This window comes from Hesperophylax consimilis, chromosome 8, assembly GCF_061612785.1.
Source record: "Hesperophylax consimilis isolate HC1 chromosome 8, BYU_Hcon_1.0, whole genome shotgun sequence".
NCBI classification, from domain to species: domain Eukaryota; kingdom Metazoa; phylum Arthropoda; class Insecta; order Trichoptera; family Limnephilidae; genus Hesperophylax; species Hesperophylax consimilis.
This window is the reverse complement of record NC_142843.1, coordinates 41331040-41349982: the sequence shown is the minus strand read 5'-3', so window position 1 is coordinate 41349982 and position 18943 is coordinate 41331040. Positions and strand designations below refer to the sequence as shown.

General features: G+C 35.2%; 1 protein-coding gene across 2 annotated transcripts in view; it reads left to right on the top strand.

Annotated features, from left to right (window-relative positions):
• The window catches only part of if (integrin subunit alpha inflated), a 218611-nt gene that overhangs the window by 96000 nt on the left and 103668 nt on the right, over nt 1-18943 (top strand). For both annotated transcript variants that reach the window (XM_089634287.1, XM_089634286.1), the window contains exon 3: nt 8533-8630. In XM_089634287.1, coding sequence (XP_089490413.1) covers nt 8533-8630 — 98 coding nt within the window. The remainder of the gene's footprint in view (nt 1-8532; nt 8631-18943) is intronic.

Genomic DNA, 18943 nt, shown 5'->3' with positions numbered 1-18943 from the left:
TAAACAATTTTACTGGCTAATTTAAAAAAAATCAACCTTTTACTCTAATACAGTTATTTTTATTAATAGACGAATTTAAAAAAAATATTGATTTTTTTTTGGCTTTACTGAGGATTTAACCTTCTTTCCCATGCACTGACTAAACTGAGTGAACCACGCCGTTTAATAACTGCTGTAAATGTGTATCATTATATATTTATTATAAGTTTATTATTTCATCGAGTATCATATAAATGTCGCTAGCGCGTGTGTTCTTGAGTGTCAACAAAGGTTGATAGAATGCATTGTCATCGACAACGCATTCGCAACAGAGTCTGCCAAGTTTTAGCTCGATCGGATGTCGGGAATTAGGTTAATTAACACTTCCAAGATTCATTCATTCATTCGTTAATCTATTAATTCATTCATTCAAGAAAACAAAATAGCAATTCAAATAGATTTGTAATTTTAATTGAAGTTTTTGAGACCGACGGTAGTTTCATAAACGACTGCATTTCCAATGTTAATTTTAATCCACTTTTATAATCGCCGTTTCGTGTAACTGTGTAGGAGGATCTTGCGTAGACTAAATGATGGTCGGCCATCATCTGCTACATAGCTCTATCCTTGTGCTTGTGACTTTCTGAGGAATATAAGATACTTATAAGTGGTTTCTTGTGAGATGCTGTTTTCAAGTTACATTTGTGACTGGCTGCAGGGCCGCTGCGAGGGATATACTGTGGACTGTGTGCGGAAAAAATGCCACCAAAAATGCCACCATGATGGTATCAATAAGAAATGTAATATTGTTCCGGTAGTTAATAAATCCATCATTTAGACAGCTATCGCAAGAAGCCGTCGCGAGAAGTTCATCTGTTTTTGTGCGAAAATTAAACTTAACAAGGTAGAAGCGTCATACAGGCAGAATATATACACTGTGAAAACGTTTCAAATTTAATGTGAAAGACAAATTCTTCAAGTACTTTACTCAGTATTATAAATGATTTTCTGATTTCCAGATTATTATCAAATTTCCTCATTTGTGATTCGGTTTTAACATGGTTTCGTACTAAACCTATGTCTGAGGGTCTATTAACAGTATTGCCATAAATCTTTGCACTTCATTGTTTGTGCATACTTGTAGATAATCATTTACCTGAAATGAAGTGGGCGTGAAAACCGTGGACTCAAGTAACAGCCGGAGAGGCAAATTTAAGAGGCTGTCCCTTTGTTCGACAGCCCGTGTGCACCGCACAAGTTGGACGTGGAAATGCGCCGCCCCGATCTCGTTTGAGATACGAGATCTTAAAAGCTGCTCGCTTCATTGATACAATGCAAGATAATGACGAAACCACCGGTTTGATGTATGAATCAAGACAATGCACCTTCCAATAGAGAGGAGATGGTTCCTAGCTTATTGCATCTTGATGTTGCATTCAAGTTTCTCGTTTCTCCAGGTTTCTAGGTACTTTCTTCAGGTGGAGGTACAAACGTGCTCCATTGATAACAATGTTCCTAGATGATGGAATCAGCGGACCGATTCAAGAGCTGAGAAGTGGGATATTATAGTAGGAGGGAGTGTCTGACAGACTCAATGCGTGACTGGGGAATTACGACACAAATGTACGACATATCGGAGACTCGAATCATGTAAAATTAAACAGATGTCGCTGGTATTCTGAGATTTGAAATGAAAACTATTTCATTAGACGTAGTCTACTGAACTGTGTTATGTGCAGAGATGTGCAAAATGGGTACCCAAAACCATTTGAAATTCAAAATGGAAATGGGTCAAAACTTTTGCATTTGAAAATGCAAAATGGTTTTTAGAAAAGCATTTCAAATGCAAAATGCAAAATACCTATTTTCAAAATGCATTGAAAATGTAAAATGGTTTCTCAGGTCAAACAATTAAAATAATTATAGAATTTTTAAACAAATTTGTCATTTAATAATGGACATCAATGTAGAACAAACATATTACATGATGGTAAATCCAAAAACACCACGACTACAGATTATGAAACCAGAAATAATTTGCGCGGGACTAATATTGCCAACGTAAAAACATAGAAACTATATCCAACATTTAATATAACAGCGTCATGGCCCCATGTTCAGTATTTGAATCAGTATTTTTTGTAATGGTTTCACTCAATCGCCAGGGCTCCTACCAGGGAGCAACTTGACAAATGAAAATTATCTCTCATAGCGAGGTTGAGGACAGACTGATATTTGGGGCTTATGAAAAAAAGATGAGTAGAGATAGTAGGAAGAATGTTGCAGAAAGTATTTAAAATGGAAAATGCATTGAGAAAAGCATTTAAAATGCAAAATGCAAAATGGTTTTTAGAAAAGCATTTAAAATGCAAATTGGAAAATACCCATTTTGCATTTTGTATTTCCATTTGAAATGGATTTATTTGAAATAAAGCACATCTCTGGTTATGTGGCCTTAAGCAGTTTTCCTCACATTTTATAACTTCCATCGATACTATTATTGTGTATCAATTAATATGAATTTAATAATTATTCCAACAAATGAATTCTCAATTCAACTTAAAACATGACAGATCCTAATTCCTAAAGAGGACTTTATTAGAAATAGTTATAGCCCTAATAATAAGCTGTTTCGAAAAAAAATAAATATACGTACTAGTTTCAACATTTATGATTAATTCGTCCAATTATACAAAAAAAAAAACACACGAACTTGCGTTTGATTATCTTTTCTCTGACTTATTTCATTACAAACAATTACCAAAAAATTATTGCTGGCAGTCTAAAGTTTATTTTTGAACATATTTATCTACAGATTTCTGGAAAGTTTCATGAAACACCTGGAAAACAATATGTGTATACACCAGCATAAATACTTTGAATACCAAACACTGAAACAATAGACACAGAAAAAATACGCTAATAATGTAGACAATATTTATTTGTTGTTATTGTTTTTGCTTTCTTTAATAGTTAGATATTAAAATGTCATTTAACCACTTCAGTGCCCTTCAAATTAACTGATAGCCTTTTGTCCTTAATCTAGAGCAAGTGAATGATTTATTATCATTGTCAACGGAAGCACATAAAAGCGTGGTAATGAACTGATAAAAATAGCAAAAAAACGATAACACTATTTAATTCATGTAGCTACTGTATCAATTTGAACTAATGGTCTTAGTCAACTGAAAAAAATTGAGTTTTAAAAAATCCAATGAATGACTAATGATTGTTTTGAGATCTTTGAGCAATCACCTCTCTGACACCAAACCGATCAGTCATCAATATTTTAGTAATGAAGGTGTTTTTTTTCCATCCTGACAACACATTGTTTGACATTAATTTTATATGTACAACACGCAGTAGCATTATTTGTTTAATCATTTGAAATAGATTGTTATCATATTGTTATCGTCAACAATTATTTTTGTATTTGTCAAACGAATATCAATATTGTGTTATTATTTTTCGGAATAACTTATTGAGTAAAACCTCAAATTATAATATTTAAATATTGAAGACAATATTAGTGATTTTTAAACGCAAATCTGAAACAGAAAAATCAGAAAAGGAAACGGTCACATCTGGGACTCGAACCCAGGACCCTTGTCTTTCCGGGACAATGCTCTACCAACTGCGCTAATGGGACCCTATCCTCATCGGTCACTTTTAACTGTATCATACTTCGAATAAGAACTACCAACGTTGTCTTCATTTTTTCACCGCACATTTTTATTGGCAACTATCTTTATGTATGATCGCAAGATTCAACCCGAACTAAATGTAAAAATAAAAACAATAAGATAGGTTTATCTATAAGACGCTGTCTAGGATTGCAATTAGGATTGATTTTATTAATAAACCTGTAAGTTAAATTCCTGTATAATCGGTAAAGTAACGTCTTGAAGCTCTGTCTTTCGTTATCTCATTAGATGTGTTTGCATTGATGGGTACCTATCCAACTAGATACATTTGGTGAATTGGTGCCCAAATGCAAAAAAAACATACATATTTCGGTCAGTGCAAAACCCCTTCTTTAACATCATAATGAAGAATCCTCCCCAACGGAGAGAGCCAAACCCAACTATAAGAAGGCCAAAGAAGAGGTTGTCAATTTCTTGAACTAGTGTCCAATTCGAAGGTCACATGCTCATGAATTAATAATACTAATATTTGGATAATTTATACAGTGAGAAAACACCTCAAGGGCGCTGTACAAATATATTTCTCAAATAGTTAATACTAGAACTACCGACTTATATCTAGTGACTTAAGACTAGCTCCTATAACTACTGTCTTACGACTAAGACCTATAACTAGTATCTTAATTACATTGGACTATGAATAATTATAAAAATTACAAATAATATATAAGTTTATATACAGGGTGTATCGGCACGTACCCGACAAACTTTAACCAGCTATTCCTTGGCATATTTGGAGTAAAAAATCTTATGTGCACTTTGCTGTCCGGTAACGTTTTTTTTAATAAAAAATTTACTATTCATATTTTCACCACATGTCACCACTGTTTTATCCTTTGTCAAAGTTTGAAAACCCATCTGGCAAATATTTTATTCGAATTCCGTTGAATAATGCACGTGTGTACCTATATTGGCGCACTTTTACAATCACAACGAAATGGCACGGCACCATTCGTCTCATTTTTAACTATTATTATTTAGTGTGTGCGAAAGAGCGAAGATGCTTTTTGACATACTTGCTTATAACAGCTGTTGAACACGAGAAACAATGCAAATGACAGTGACGGAGTGTGGATTTTTTATTTATTTTTTGTTTTTAATGGTAAAAAAATGCTACCGGACAGCAAAGTGCCCATAACATTTTTTACTCCAAATGTGCTAAGGAATAGCTGGTTAAAGTTTGTCGGGTTAGTGCCGATACACCCTGTATATTATTTGTTTGAACTGTTTTCCCACAAAGTAACTATAGTCGACAACTCTACCAGTACTCTGCTGTAATGTAATCCGATTTCCGAGAAATGCGTGTGTGTGCATGCCACCATGATAGAATGCATTGTCATCGACAAGGAGTCTCTCTGCTGAGTTTCAGCTGGGTCGGATGTCGGGAAGTGGGTCAATTTCAGCTTCCAAGATTTGCATTAATTCATTACCGAAAACAAAATTGAAATTCTAAAAGATGTATTAAAAAATATACATATGTAGGTAAGCATATCACAAGGTAATGAAATGACGAAATATTAACTTTAATTGAGAAAGTAACAGTAGTAGGTTGGAATAGCTTTTTGCAGATCGTTGACCAAAACATATTGTTCGGAGCATTGTATTGATCTATCATCTATCAATCATTGTTATCCTCTGCAAGACCCGTCAGTCCCGTTTGAACGTGCATGCGATATGACAGCTCTGTGGTCCTAGAAACCTAAAAGTTGGCACGGGACCAAGCTCAGAGCAAGTGTAGAGGGTATTTGTGTTTGTGGACTGCACAAATATTAAAATATGGTTTTTACAGTTTGTTCCGTTGGTTCTCCTGGCGCCGTTCATTTGTCTGCGCCGGTTTAAAATTAGAACTCCCGCCTTCGGATGAGATAAATGCGCGGGAAAGTTAATGGTCAAAATACATGTAAACAGATTACTGCAAAATTTAACGAGTGTGTTTTGTCAAAATAATGGTGAATTCCGGACACTGATTATTCCGTATACGGTATGTCCGGAATTATTTCCGGACATAGATTATTAATCAGAACATCGAAAACCACGGACACCGATTATTCAGCACGTTTTTTTCATGGATTCAAACTGTATTGTTGAATTTTCACTACCGAGCGCTAATTTAGAAATAGTGGTTGCCATGTTGCCAAATATATTAATAATAATAATAACATAGATCGGTTAGTAACTAAGTGAAAAATGCGTCGAGTTCTTACCCAGGTCGTGAGTTATGTTCTTCTGTTAGACTCCTCCTTGATAAATGTACACGCGACATTTTCCGCGCATGATTATTTATTTATTAACGCCATTTTAAGGGCTTTTACATACGAATAGTAAAAAGTATAATTAAACTGCCTCAGTAACAATCTTGTGTGATGAATCTTAAAGTGATGAATTAAAGCGGTCCACTGACTCTGTAAGTCCGAGAATTACTGAACTGAAATATATATAATATTATGATATATAGATAGTAGACTGTTTCTTGTGCGGAATCATGAGTGTTCCCATAAACAAATTATTTGGTGGTCTGTGGATTGTCAAAGTTTTCAAAGTGCGGAATCGTCCTGACCGGACTAAAATGTGAGCAATATTCATATGCAGAAACAGGATAGCCTTGTACGGAATAATCACTGAACCTCACATAATAACTGAAATAATATAGTGGAAATTCTTTGGGAGCTTGTCTCAACGTGAAATCATTGTTTTCAAATGAGTTCTAAGCATTGCTGTAGATGAGACATGGGACGGAAAAATAGGTTTAACTTTTTAACCTTCAATTGACCTCCAATTCTCCCAACGTTCTAACTAAAACCACGTGTCGCAATAGAGCCTCTAATTGAATAGCTATGGTTCAGAGTGATTTTAGAAAAAAATAATTGAAGGTACTGAAAAAATCTCTTAAAGTGAGAATGGCCTATATTTTACTCAACCAAAGGCATAATATTAATTATTGGTTTACAAGTAATAATTATCTGCTCCTTGTAAGGGATCAAAGCCAATCTCTTGGATTACGAAGAAGGATGAAAGGATGATCGCCGATAAATTATAAAAAGCCGACGAGCCTCCATTAGGGTGCTAAAGTAACGCCCATTATCTGATCAAAGTAAACACGCGGAAGCTTTTAATGTGATTACAGCCAGAGCCGGACTTGCAACAAATGCACAGCCTATTGAAATAAAATATAAATAAAACATTTTGTGATAATTGTCACTCTTTTTAATAATCATAATTCTTTCCAGGCTATCTCTGAGGAGGTCAATACGATATTGACTAAATCCAACGACTATCCAATCCATCGAAGATCTACGACATTTTAAAAACTTGCTGGCTTTTTAATTTGGTCACTAAACGCGGCTGAAGACATTTTATTAACATTTTATTACATTTCGATTCTGAAGGGTGATATTGAATACATCTACACCCATACACCATAGATCCGGCGCTGATCACAGCATTAGATCAGTATGCTCAAAGATATTACCTTCTACACTTTTTATTATAATAATCATATGTATGCTTCACGAGACGCTGTACGTCAAAATACTGGTCCTTATAAGGAACCAACGGCCGCTTTCAAGTCTTTGGTTGGGTGTCCCCTTTCTCCCCACAGGCACTGGCCGTGCTCGGAAGCCGACAGCTAATGGAGTTTTTTACACCTTCATTAGTCCAGTTATTAATATGTAATCCGAGTACGTCTTTGGGGAAGCTCTTAAAATAATTACATTTAAATACAGCTTGTGGTTTCTTCTGCCTGACAGGTAGAAATTGAAAACGTGTACGTACACCCACTTCATTAAGGTCTTGTATATATGTCAATATAACGTTGGAATATGGTTTCCATAATTGGCTGAATCTAGTGTGTCGAGAGAAAATCTGTAAAATACATAATTAGTGATTTATTCAAGAAGAAATCCAGTGCAATACTAATTACCAATTATGTATATGCAAACGCGAAAGAGCCAAAAAACAATAGAAAAAGCATATTCATGAGAATGACTTTTTTTTTTTTTTTAAAAGAAAGACAAATATTCCCAGGTTACGAATAACCCAACAATGTTTGAAAATCTCCTACTACCACCACAGAAAGCCAAAAATGTTGCTTGTGTTGTGATGGAGGACTTAGCCAGCCGAGGAATCGAACACGCGACGCTCGGGTGAGACCCAAGCGCTATGCCCACTCAACCACTGACCAGTCTGACTTAAAAGTTAAAAATAATTCTATGGCGGAATATAATATGTATTATATGAAGGATGATAGATAGATGGTCTTCTGTCTAAAGAGAGCCTTCAGAAGGAACACCATCCTGGCAGCTAAGGCATTGATAAAAAAATGTTGGTTTGAAAAAATTTTCACGCGGTGACGGAGAAGTGCTCTGAAAGATTAAAGAAATAATAAACAATTTTTCAGTATAGTTGTTTAGATGGAAAATTTCAATTGATGAATACATAATATTTATATTTTTTAAATGATAACCTAATAAGACAAGGTTTTTTGTGCATAGCACAAAGGATAACAAATCATGATAAGCAATAATTAGTCGCCTGAAATAAGCAGTAATTGTTGATTGAAGCACTAGTACATATTGAATTATTTGGCGTTTTGGGAATAAGCCGACGTAGCTCAGTGGTCTAGAGCACCAGAAGGTGCGGGTTCAATTCCCGTCAGCGGCATTTATTTTTAATCGGGAGATATTTTGAATTAGTATAGATATTTCATACGACTAATTATTGCTTATAATAATATCTTATTTGGCCAAATAACCAAGAAAATCAAAACTGTACAATTTGGTGATGCCTTGCAGGTAAGAGGAAGTTGGCATTGGCAGTCTTCATAATTTGATTGATTTTTTATTGTTTACAGGAAACAACAATGATTCTAGTGGTAACCAGATGGACAGTAAGTCTCGCCAATGGTTTGGAGCCACGCTCAGCAGTGCTGGAGAAGATGGACCTTTCGTGGTAAGTGTCTACTATATCATTGTTTTAATAGTTGTATCATCTAAGAACTATCGTAGTAGGAATTCTTAACCAAACCAAAATATCTAAGCGCTCCAAGTTTACTCTGACAGGTTCTGACGTCATCGGAACCCACGCCGCTAGCTACGTCACTTAGAATCATAATGTTTAGCATCCAAATTAGGCCAGTTTGGTCAGAAATCTTATCGTAAGTTCATTTACCCATGTTAAACGTGATGCTACTGGTAGACTCTGCCTATGTAAATATACAGTATTTTTACTAGACTGGAAATCCCCATATACAATAATACAAACGTAACATTCCTTTACGATTATCGATACAAATAATATATTGAGAAATGGTAATAGTAGTTTTGGAATAGTTCCAAATAGTTCAATCCGAAATTACAAATAACCTATGTTTACCTAACCTATTTAATACATATAAGTCAAGTCAGTTTACTCGTATTGTATAACGTAGGTAAACGACCAGTAACAAGGTACTAGCCCTCCCACACTGTAGTGTGTGATTGTGGCTAAATTGACCATGACATCAGACTCTACGCTTGACGTACTGAATACTGTTGACCTCCGTTGCTTCTCAGGACAACCGCCAACAGATATGTGCTTTACTGCCTACTGCTGACATCAGATGGGAATGGACTAGTTTTCATTAGTAATAATATCCGTGGAAATAGTGATTCTTTATCTAATTTGACCCCATTAGTAAGAAGAATACTTATGACATCGGACACACTCAGACACAGAAAAGATATGAAATGGTAAATTGAATCTAATATCGATATGAATCACTTTAAATTAAATACTCTAGACGGGTCATGTTTGGGACAAGGCATGGAAATTAATAAAGCGGTGGGGTCTCATCTTTTCTGGTTATGTAGTCAAGCACCTCATGTATATCATTTGATGATGATGCTTGAGGTTGTTTGTTGTATCTGTAGGATGATTTTAAAAACAGGTTCATTTTAAGACTGCAAGATAAAAGTTTGAATTGCTCATCTGATCTGATCTGTTTGAATCTCGAACATTATGATAACTAGATTTTCCTCTAAAGATCAAATACATACGATAAATTTCAATACCCTGGCTATATTCATAATATGCCTTTCTGTGGAATGCTATCATCGGGACTGGTCACGAGTCACGATCCTTGAATCTGCTTCTTATGCATTACAACAAATAGCATGACATGTTATGTTATTCCTGTAAGATTACTCCTCTGGAGATACTGACACTACACCATTCGTCCTGTCCGATGGGAAGTAGAAACTGGCCAGTAGGCAGGAGACAGAACAGGACTCACTAGAATAATATAGCGGAGGGAGATTAAATGCAGTTACTTATTGGGCCAAGAATCTGCATGGACAAGTCAGCTTTTGCCTCTTTACATGGAGTCCAAAATATATGTCTCTTTTTCAATGGCTTCATACCAAAATTTTATGCTAAAGATGTCTCGCAAGAATACGAATGATGTTCGCGTTTAAGCGGAATTGTTCGCTATGCGCGTATTTGTAAGAAGGGTTATTCACAGTCATGTCTTTGCTGTCAGGCGGTATTTATTTACAAGTTTAGCCTGATATTACATTGCTTTACTGCCCGGCTTCGCACGGGTTTTACAATATTATTCTTATGGAAAATAATATAGCGCCCTATCTTTTGTTCTAACCTTCTTGTTTGCATGATGAAACATTGAAAATCTGTGCAATTTTCAAGACGCTAAATCTCACCGTTTGAGCTATGTAATATTTATTAAATATTATTTATTTACTGTGCACTGTGCAATTCAAAGTTCGTTAGTTGTTCTGCTTTTGGCATTTTAAACTCAAAACAAAACATGTATGAATGTGGGAAGTCGCTATATGCACAGCGACTAGTCGACAGGGGGCGTGGCCAACATATCCGAGCATACCCGAGCTGTTCCGAGTTTTTTTTAATGTTAAATTCCGTCAAATTAGTATTTACCTAATATGCATGCATTATGTGCGTTGTGATTGAAATTTATTAGCTGGATTTTATTTTTTTACGTTCAAATTTTATTTAAGTTAACTATTTCTGCGATGTTGAGCGGCTACGCTAAGTTTGTGTAACATGGTTTATGATGAAAAAGAAAATGCCCCCTTCATACCGCCTGCTCGCGTCAAGGCAAGAAAAACATCCCAGTTTTCAATTAGTTTAGCGGCTACGCTAGGTTTGTGTAACATGGTTTGTGATTCAAAAGAAAGTGACCCTTTTATACCGCCTGCTCGCGTTAAGGCAAGAAAAACATCCCAGATTTCAATTAGTTTAGCGGCTACGCTAGGTTTGTGTAACATGGTTTGTGATTCAAAAGAAAGTGTCCCTTTTATACCGCCTGCTCGCGTCAAGGCAAGAAAAACATCCCAGATTTCAATTAGTTTAGCGGCTACGCTAGGTTTGTGTAACATGGTTTGTGATTCAAAAGAAAGTGTCCCTTTTATACTGCCTGCTCGCGTCAAGGCAAGAAAAACATCCCAGTTGTCAATTAGTTTAGTGGTTACGCTAGGTTTGTGTAACATGGTTTGTGATTCAAAAGAAAGTGTCCCTTTTATACCGCCTGCTCACGTCAAGGCAAGAAAAACATCCCAGTTTTCAAATAGTTTAGCGGCTACGCTAGGTTTGTGTAACATGGTTTGTGATTCAATAGAAATTCAGGCTTGTTGAAGCTGGAGTTTCCTCAGTACGAGATGTGTCTATTGTTGGAGCAATTTACTAAAAATAAATTTCAGGATGAGGCAGAACCTGATCGGCTCAATTCAGGGTTTATCTGTCATGTTTTTAAAGGGGTTTGTTCCCTCAATGTTTATATTTCCTTTGTGTGGTGTAATGTATTATTTTCCACTAATAAAATAATATCAAATATGCAGCTTATATGTATCAACTTAAATTCAGTTTTTTGTAATATTTATATTTTTGTAATACCTGCATCAACTGTAAAGCGCCCCTGAGGTGATATCTCACAAAAGCGGCGCTATACAAATTGTCCAATAAATAAATGAAATCAAGGTGCAAGAATCGTATGAAATGAAAGATGAAAATTAGCTATCGGCTGCTCGGCAATATTCGGAAATGCTCGGCTGTGACGTCACAAAAAAAATCTGAACGGAGAACCAATTTCAAATAAAGCACCGAAACACTTCACTTCGGGTATGCTCGGAAATGTTGGCCACGCCCCCTGTCGATTAGTCGCTGTGCATATAGCGACTCCCATGAATGTGTGGTTGGATAGAACATTATTGTGGACGTTGAGTGATTTCGTAGAACTGCAACACTCTTTTAAATGGTGTGAATATGCTTAAATTATTTTAGGATTATCACTGACTTTTAATCCATACAAAATTCTATATGACGCATTTGATTCCAGAATGATTGCATTGATAAGCTATCGAATTACACTACGTGATACTATAAGATATTTTGAGTGACTACCATAATGTATTACTTATTGCCTAGAATACTAATGGAGATAAATAATTATACCGAGATAGTGGATATCTTCAAATTATCACAAGAAAAATACAAAAGATTGTTACTTAGGCAGTCCAGTTTTGTATAATACTTTATAATTGTTTCTATGTATTCCCATGTAAAAGCTCCTAAAAAGGGCATTAAACTATATAAATAAAAATGTTAATAATTGTAAAAAGCATTCACTTTGTGGCTCATCATAATTTACAATAAAACACATAAATTTGTTTTTGACCACTATAGTTTTATTTACACTCTACCGGTTTCGGAAGAACCCTTCCTTCGTCAGGAGAATATTAAAAACGTAATATTAAAGTTTTTAATATTCTCCTGACGAAGGAAGGGTTCTTCCGAAACCGGTAGAGTGAAAATAAAACTATAGTGGTCAAAAACAAATTTATGTGTTTTATTGTAAAAATGTTCGTTTGTTCAAAATCTCCGAAAGTTCTACGCCGATTGCTTTGAAATTTTGACACACCGTTGCATTCGAATACGCGTATGTTTTTATATACTGATATTAAAGAGATGTCACATGAGACAGGTAAAAACATGTTTATTTTAAAACAACGCCATCTGTTGGACGTAAAAGCAACACGCGCTATTGTTTCTGTATCTGCACAGGATGACTAAGCCACAGCAATGCGTGGCGGGATACAGCTAGTAATTAAACAAATAAATAACTATATTAACAAGGATTTATGGATTGTACACTGGGTATGAGGAATTTGCCGACACAACAGAATAGTCGTTAGTTCCTCTTCTGGGCGCCTGCACAGATGATTGTGTAAACCTGTATGTACTAGTAACATACGTAAGCGTATGTAATATAGATCTAGCTATGTATGTACATACCTGTCCGGTTTTAGAACACCATTATAGATAGTAGGTAGTAGATAGACTATGAGGAATTCTCCGGCACAGCATCTGAATTTAGCCGACCTCCTGTTCTGTCGCCGCCGTCCATTATGTCGAGGTCCTGGACTTTTTGCTGGCCAAATCCTTTCTGCCCTTATTTGGCGGCGGCGACTCGACAGTCCCGACATGTCCTCACTCGGCTGCAATTTGTCAGACGCGACAGCATCTCCCGCAGGGTCTCATTCTTAGCGAGCTGCCTTTTATCCCAAGGAACAGGGACGCACCCTAGGTCACATCCATAACACTAAACTATATTATTAAAAAAATTGTATTTCGGTTGTGCATCTGTCTGTAGAATTCGGCAACTGTTCGGGAGACCCATAGACATATGAATATTAGTAGACCTGCCCTAAGTGATTAAAAGCGTATTATTCCCCACTCCCCATACCGGTTCCATTGGAGCCGGCTGGGCTCGCGTATGGCTTCCCGTGAATCTTGAGAATGTGACGTCATCATTCTTGTTCGAACTAGCGTCGAGCTATGGTCGAGGCATTTTATGAAATAACACGGCAATATAGTGGCTTGTGATATGAAAACTTGTAAAAATATATGTGAAAAAGAGAATAAACCCAATTGTCGTATTACATTCCATATGTAAGCATCATTTTAAGCTTATTCACGTCGTATAATATGAATCAGTTGTAGAAACATATATTATCACATCGAGCCAACATTGGTCGAATGTAGCGATTCTCAAGTGTGCGCATCGTTGTTACTGGGAAGTAAATTATGAACACTTATAAAAGTGTCTTAACTAAATACGTAAACAAAATATTCGACTCTGAAAATAGAAGAAATTTTTTGTTGCCGAATTTGGACTTCGCAAATTTGTTCATAACGTGGCGAGTAATTTGCGCTCCCATGTAAAAATGTCTATTCATTCAAAAGCAGATTTTACTTTTAAGAACTAAATGGTGATATTATAATGCGAGATGCCTATTTACTGTCAGATTGATTAATTGACGAATCACATTCAGCTTTACCCCCTTCGTTCTTCAACAGTTGATTTTACCCCTCACCTTTAATTTCTAGTCAATATATTCATATGTCTGTGGGGAGACCAGTTGGAGAGGTCAAAGAGTCTCCCCAAACCAGCCTCTCCCGATCTGGCACGCCAAGCATCTGGTGGGCAGACGCATCCTGAATACACCTCACCCGATGAACTCAGGCACCCATACTAAATGACCAAATGTAGCGAACCACTTGGTGTATGGCAGAGGTGTCGGTTATCCAATTAATGGTTACCAAACCCGCCTTTCAAATTGTAATTGTAATTGTACTTAAAACTATAGATTATAAAAACTAAATAGTGATTTCGACGGGTCCACAAAAGTGTGGTCAACATCATTTATCCTTACTACTTACTGCAAAGTGCAATCTATTGATATAAGCACCTATTGACCCTACCCCAAAAGCGAACTTGCATTGACTACGCTGCCGCTTTGATAATCCAGGCAGTTTTATGGTAGTTCGGCGATAGGTGAGTCGCCATGATTCCATACTACACATTGAAATACATATTACATCCACACAGCATTCCCAAAAATGACTTTCAGTTTTTAAGGGAAATAATTTTACTGTAAGGAAAGATTTTTCATAAATAAATAAAATTATTTTCCCTGAATATTTTCTAATAATACTCGTAGGCGTTTTATATACGTTAGTTATATATAGATTTAGTTGGGTTTATAGTAGATTAAATTGTGAGGTTATGGTTAAATTTATCAAATTAGCTTTAGACAGGAAAATGGCTTGGGCTTAAGCTTAGTAATCAAGAGTGCAGTTCGTCCACTAGGTTTTATTTTGTAATTTAATTTAACATTCAATAAATTGCCTCTGTGATATGAAAATCCAAAAACTTATTTTTGTATGAATTTGTCTCGCTTACCAAAGCTTTAAAAATAGCTACATTGTTCGAATATTAAATTACCAAGTGTGATAATTTTTTCAGTTACATACTAAACTTTCTATGTGTATGTAAAAAGGAGTGTTCCAGTGTGAGTTTGTTTTTAAACAAATCTTCATGAGATTTCAGAAAACCAACTCCATCATTTTTCCAACCCCTCTGTAGGGCGCAATTTTGAAATTTCATAGATAAGTGGCAAGTTCAATATTAATCAGCAAAAAATATTGGTTTAAATGTGTCGAACATAGACATATGAATATTAGTAGACCTGCCCTAAGTGATTAAAAGCGTATTATCCCCACTCCCCATACCGGTTCCATTGGAGCCGGCTGTGCTCGCGTATGGCCTCAAGTGAAATTTGAAAACGTGACGTCATCATTCTTGTGCGAACTATGGTCGAGGCATCATCGGTTCATTTTACGAAATAACACTGCAAAATGTTGACTTGTGATATGAAAACTTGTAAAAATAGATGCGAAAAAGAGAATAAACCCAATTGTCGTATTACATTCCATAAGTAAGCATTATTTTACTTTATTTTAAGCTTATTCACACCGTATTATATGGATCAGTTTTAGAAACATATACTATCACATCACAATGTAGCGATTCTCAAGTGTGCTCATCGTTGTTTACTGGGGTAAGTAAATTATGAAACATTTGTAAAAGTGTCTTAACTAAATACTCTGAAACTAACTACGACTCTGAAAATAGAAGCTGCCTTACTTTGCCGAATTTTGACTTCGCAAATTAGTTCATAACGTGGCGAGTAATTTGCGCTCCCATGTAAAAATGTCTATTCATTCAAAAGCAGATTTTACTTTTAAGAACTAAATGGTGATATTATAATGCGAGATGCCTATTTACTGTCAGATTGATTTATTGACGAATCACAGTCAGCTTAACCCCCTTCGTTCTTCAACAGTTGATTTTACCCCTCGCCATTATCTTCTCGTCTATTAATTCCTATGTCTGTGGTGTCGAATATATAATTGGATACAGTGTGCTGAAGTAGACGTTTTCGTCGATAATTTATACGGATTCAGAAAATGTGTTCTGCTAATTATGTTATCTATTATTTGTTTCTCTTTTTGTATATCTTTTGTATATTGCCTTTCTTTGTACTATTTGTCACTTGAGTGAGCTTTTATATAATTTTGTACTTTTATTTTTATTTGTTTTGTTTTTTAATCTTTGTTTAGATGTTTGCAAATTAATGTTTCAAATGTCTGAGTAAATTTTTGTATTTGTATGTACATATTGTGTATTAAGGCGATGCACTACGTCGTGTAGTATTTTAAATTGAACTGCTATCAATAGCAACCCTTACGTAGATGGCGATAAGGTTTAAATTTCCGCTTTACACCATCCGCCTGTTTTGATTTATGCAAGAAAAAAACATGGCCAAAAAGTGCCTTTTATTTTATTTTGTGGATGTTCAGGCATAAATATTTAATTTTTTTTCGATCATTTTATAAATAACTAAATTTTCCACATTATACAACAAAATCATAACCGAAAATGGGTTCGTAAGTAGGAGATTTCGAACTTTAAAGCAGTTTTAATAAGCCTTATACATTTTTTTTCTAGTCTCATAAAAAGACTTATCTACAAAATACTCGATTATTTCAAAGAACAAGATGTATTCTACTCGCAGTATTTAATTATTAAATACTGCGAGTATTTAATTATTTAAGCATCTGAAATATTCCTAGGCGACCAAATTTTCAAACCAACAACACATGATTTTGCATTACTACATATGGCATCGCCTTAACTGAGTTTTTATAACTGAATTGTTCATCTGTAAACACCCAAAATACATAAATAAAACAGAATGTAGATACTTCTTGATGGTTTTAAGGTAGTTTTTAGGTAAAAAAGTAGAATTGTTTGTATCGGAAAATAAATATTCATCTATGGAAAAATATTTTTGTATGGTAAAAAAAGTTATCCATCATTTTTACTTCTCACCATCATGTAGAATTACCTCCCGAAATTAGCGCAGTATGGCTGTATGGCCAATTTAAATTTAAACAATTTAGTTTCTTTAAAATAAAGCATTGCGTTTGCAATGATCGGCGAATTATTTATTGTTGTAATTCTCAGAAAACAATTTGAATTCATTATGTCCTTATTAGACCGAACAAGATTAGCAATGCAATACCTATAAGGTGTTTCTCGTAACAGACAAGTTATTGTGGCACGATTAGCGTGGCACATTTGTACTTATTAGGAAATTCGAATGCGAAATACACATTTTTATTCCTCTCTCCGCAGAAACTGGCGCGAGCAGCTGGGAATAGTTGATTCGATATAATGATACGTGACCTGTCTTCTTGATGTATTCAAATACTAAATTAGATAGATATTGTATTCCATGTCTGAAGGAGGGCAAATCGTAACTAACTTATTCTGTTAGAAAAGGTAATGAGCATAGGATATATTATATTGAACTAGCAAAGTTATTGATTTAAGAAATAAACAAATACCTTAACAAAATAAACTAATCATCACTCACACAACATCTATTCAACTTCATTACGAAACACGTACACAGTAAAATAATTAATTATCTTCCTAGGTATTCTAAAAACATACATATTAGGTCAAATATGATTTAAGATTTTCACGGCCAAAAGTATTTTTGTTATTTGTTTTTGGGGTGTTATGCCGTGTTGCGCTAACTCCTTCTTTAGCCAACGTTTCGAACAGCGTTGCAGTATCCATCATCAGGGCAGATGTTTAACGTTGGCCACATAAGGAGTTAGCGCAACACGGCATAACACCCCAAAAACAAATAAAAAAATACATTATTAGATATTCTAAAAAAGTGCCTACATTTTTGACTGAAAGAATAACTGAACACTAACTAACTAACCATCACGCCGTTTCACCGCAGCGGTAGGCAGAGAGGACGGACCGCCAAACAACTCGGTCTTGGCACACACTCTGGACTTCTGCTACCATTAAACTGTTGAACACAATTAAACTAACATAGTTCTGTGAACAGTTAGTTAGTTACAAAAAAGGATATTTAATTTTTTTTCTTATTTAATAATCAATAAATACCAAAGTGTCTTCAGAAACCATATGGTTTGTGGTTAAGTACGTATACCTACACTAACGTAATATACCTAAATCATAAATATTTATGTAACTTTCTTATTTCAAATAAGGAATTATAAAATTTCTTCACGGTAAAGTCACTATTTTAATGACAATTCTTTTCTCAAACTTTCTTCAGGCAGGTAGGTACGGTAATATTGATTATTCCTATTTGACAGCTCGTAGTTTCACGATAGATAAAAAGGTAGTATTCAACAGGACAACTATCTTGAACCGGAAACGGAACCCACAAACAAATTTGAAGACAGCTGAAATGCCAAACCAGTTAGAAGAGGACTGTGTTACGCTCAGTCGAAAAAAAATAACCTTTTGGAATGCCATATAAATGTGATTCTTTTACTAATATGTATTTCGTTAGCACGAATGAAAATCTTCTGTTTCGTCGTGTCGAAAACTTTATAATTTACAATCAGATTTGTTAAATTTACGATCAGATTTGTTGAATTTACAATCAGATTTGTTAAATTTACAATCAGATTTGTTGAATTTACAATCAGATTTGTTGAAAATCTTTTTTTTTACTTTATACTTTATTAGGTTAGCTATTTTTTTTTCCACCATATTATTCTCATTAACTCTGCGGAACCGCTCTCATTTTTACTTTTCTAACTCCTTTGTATAACTTTCGTTCTTTGTACATCCCTGCGCTAGATTTCCCAAGAAGCTGCAGCAAGAATGCTAACTTCGGGAGTGATAAAACAATCAATCTCACTCGGACCGGCTGCGGTATCGTGAGCGCAAACCACTCGCCATTCCAGCAAAAACCCGCATCCCTAAACAGCAGAGTCCAGAAATACTTGTCGTGCAATTCCCTAAAATCATTTCACAACTCATCACTACTCTGGCCCTGGATTAGACTATT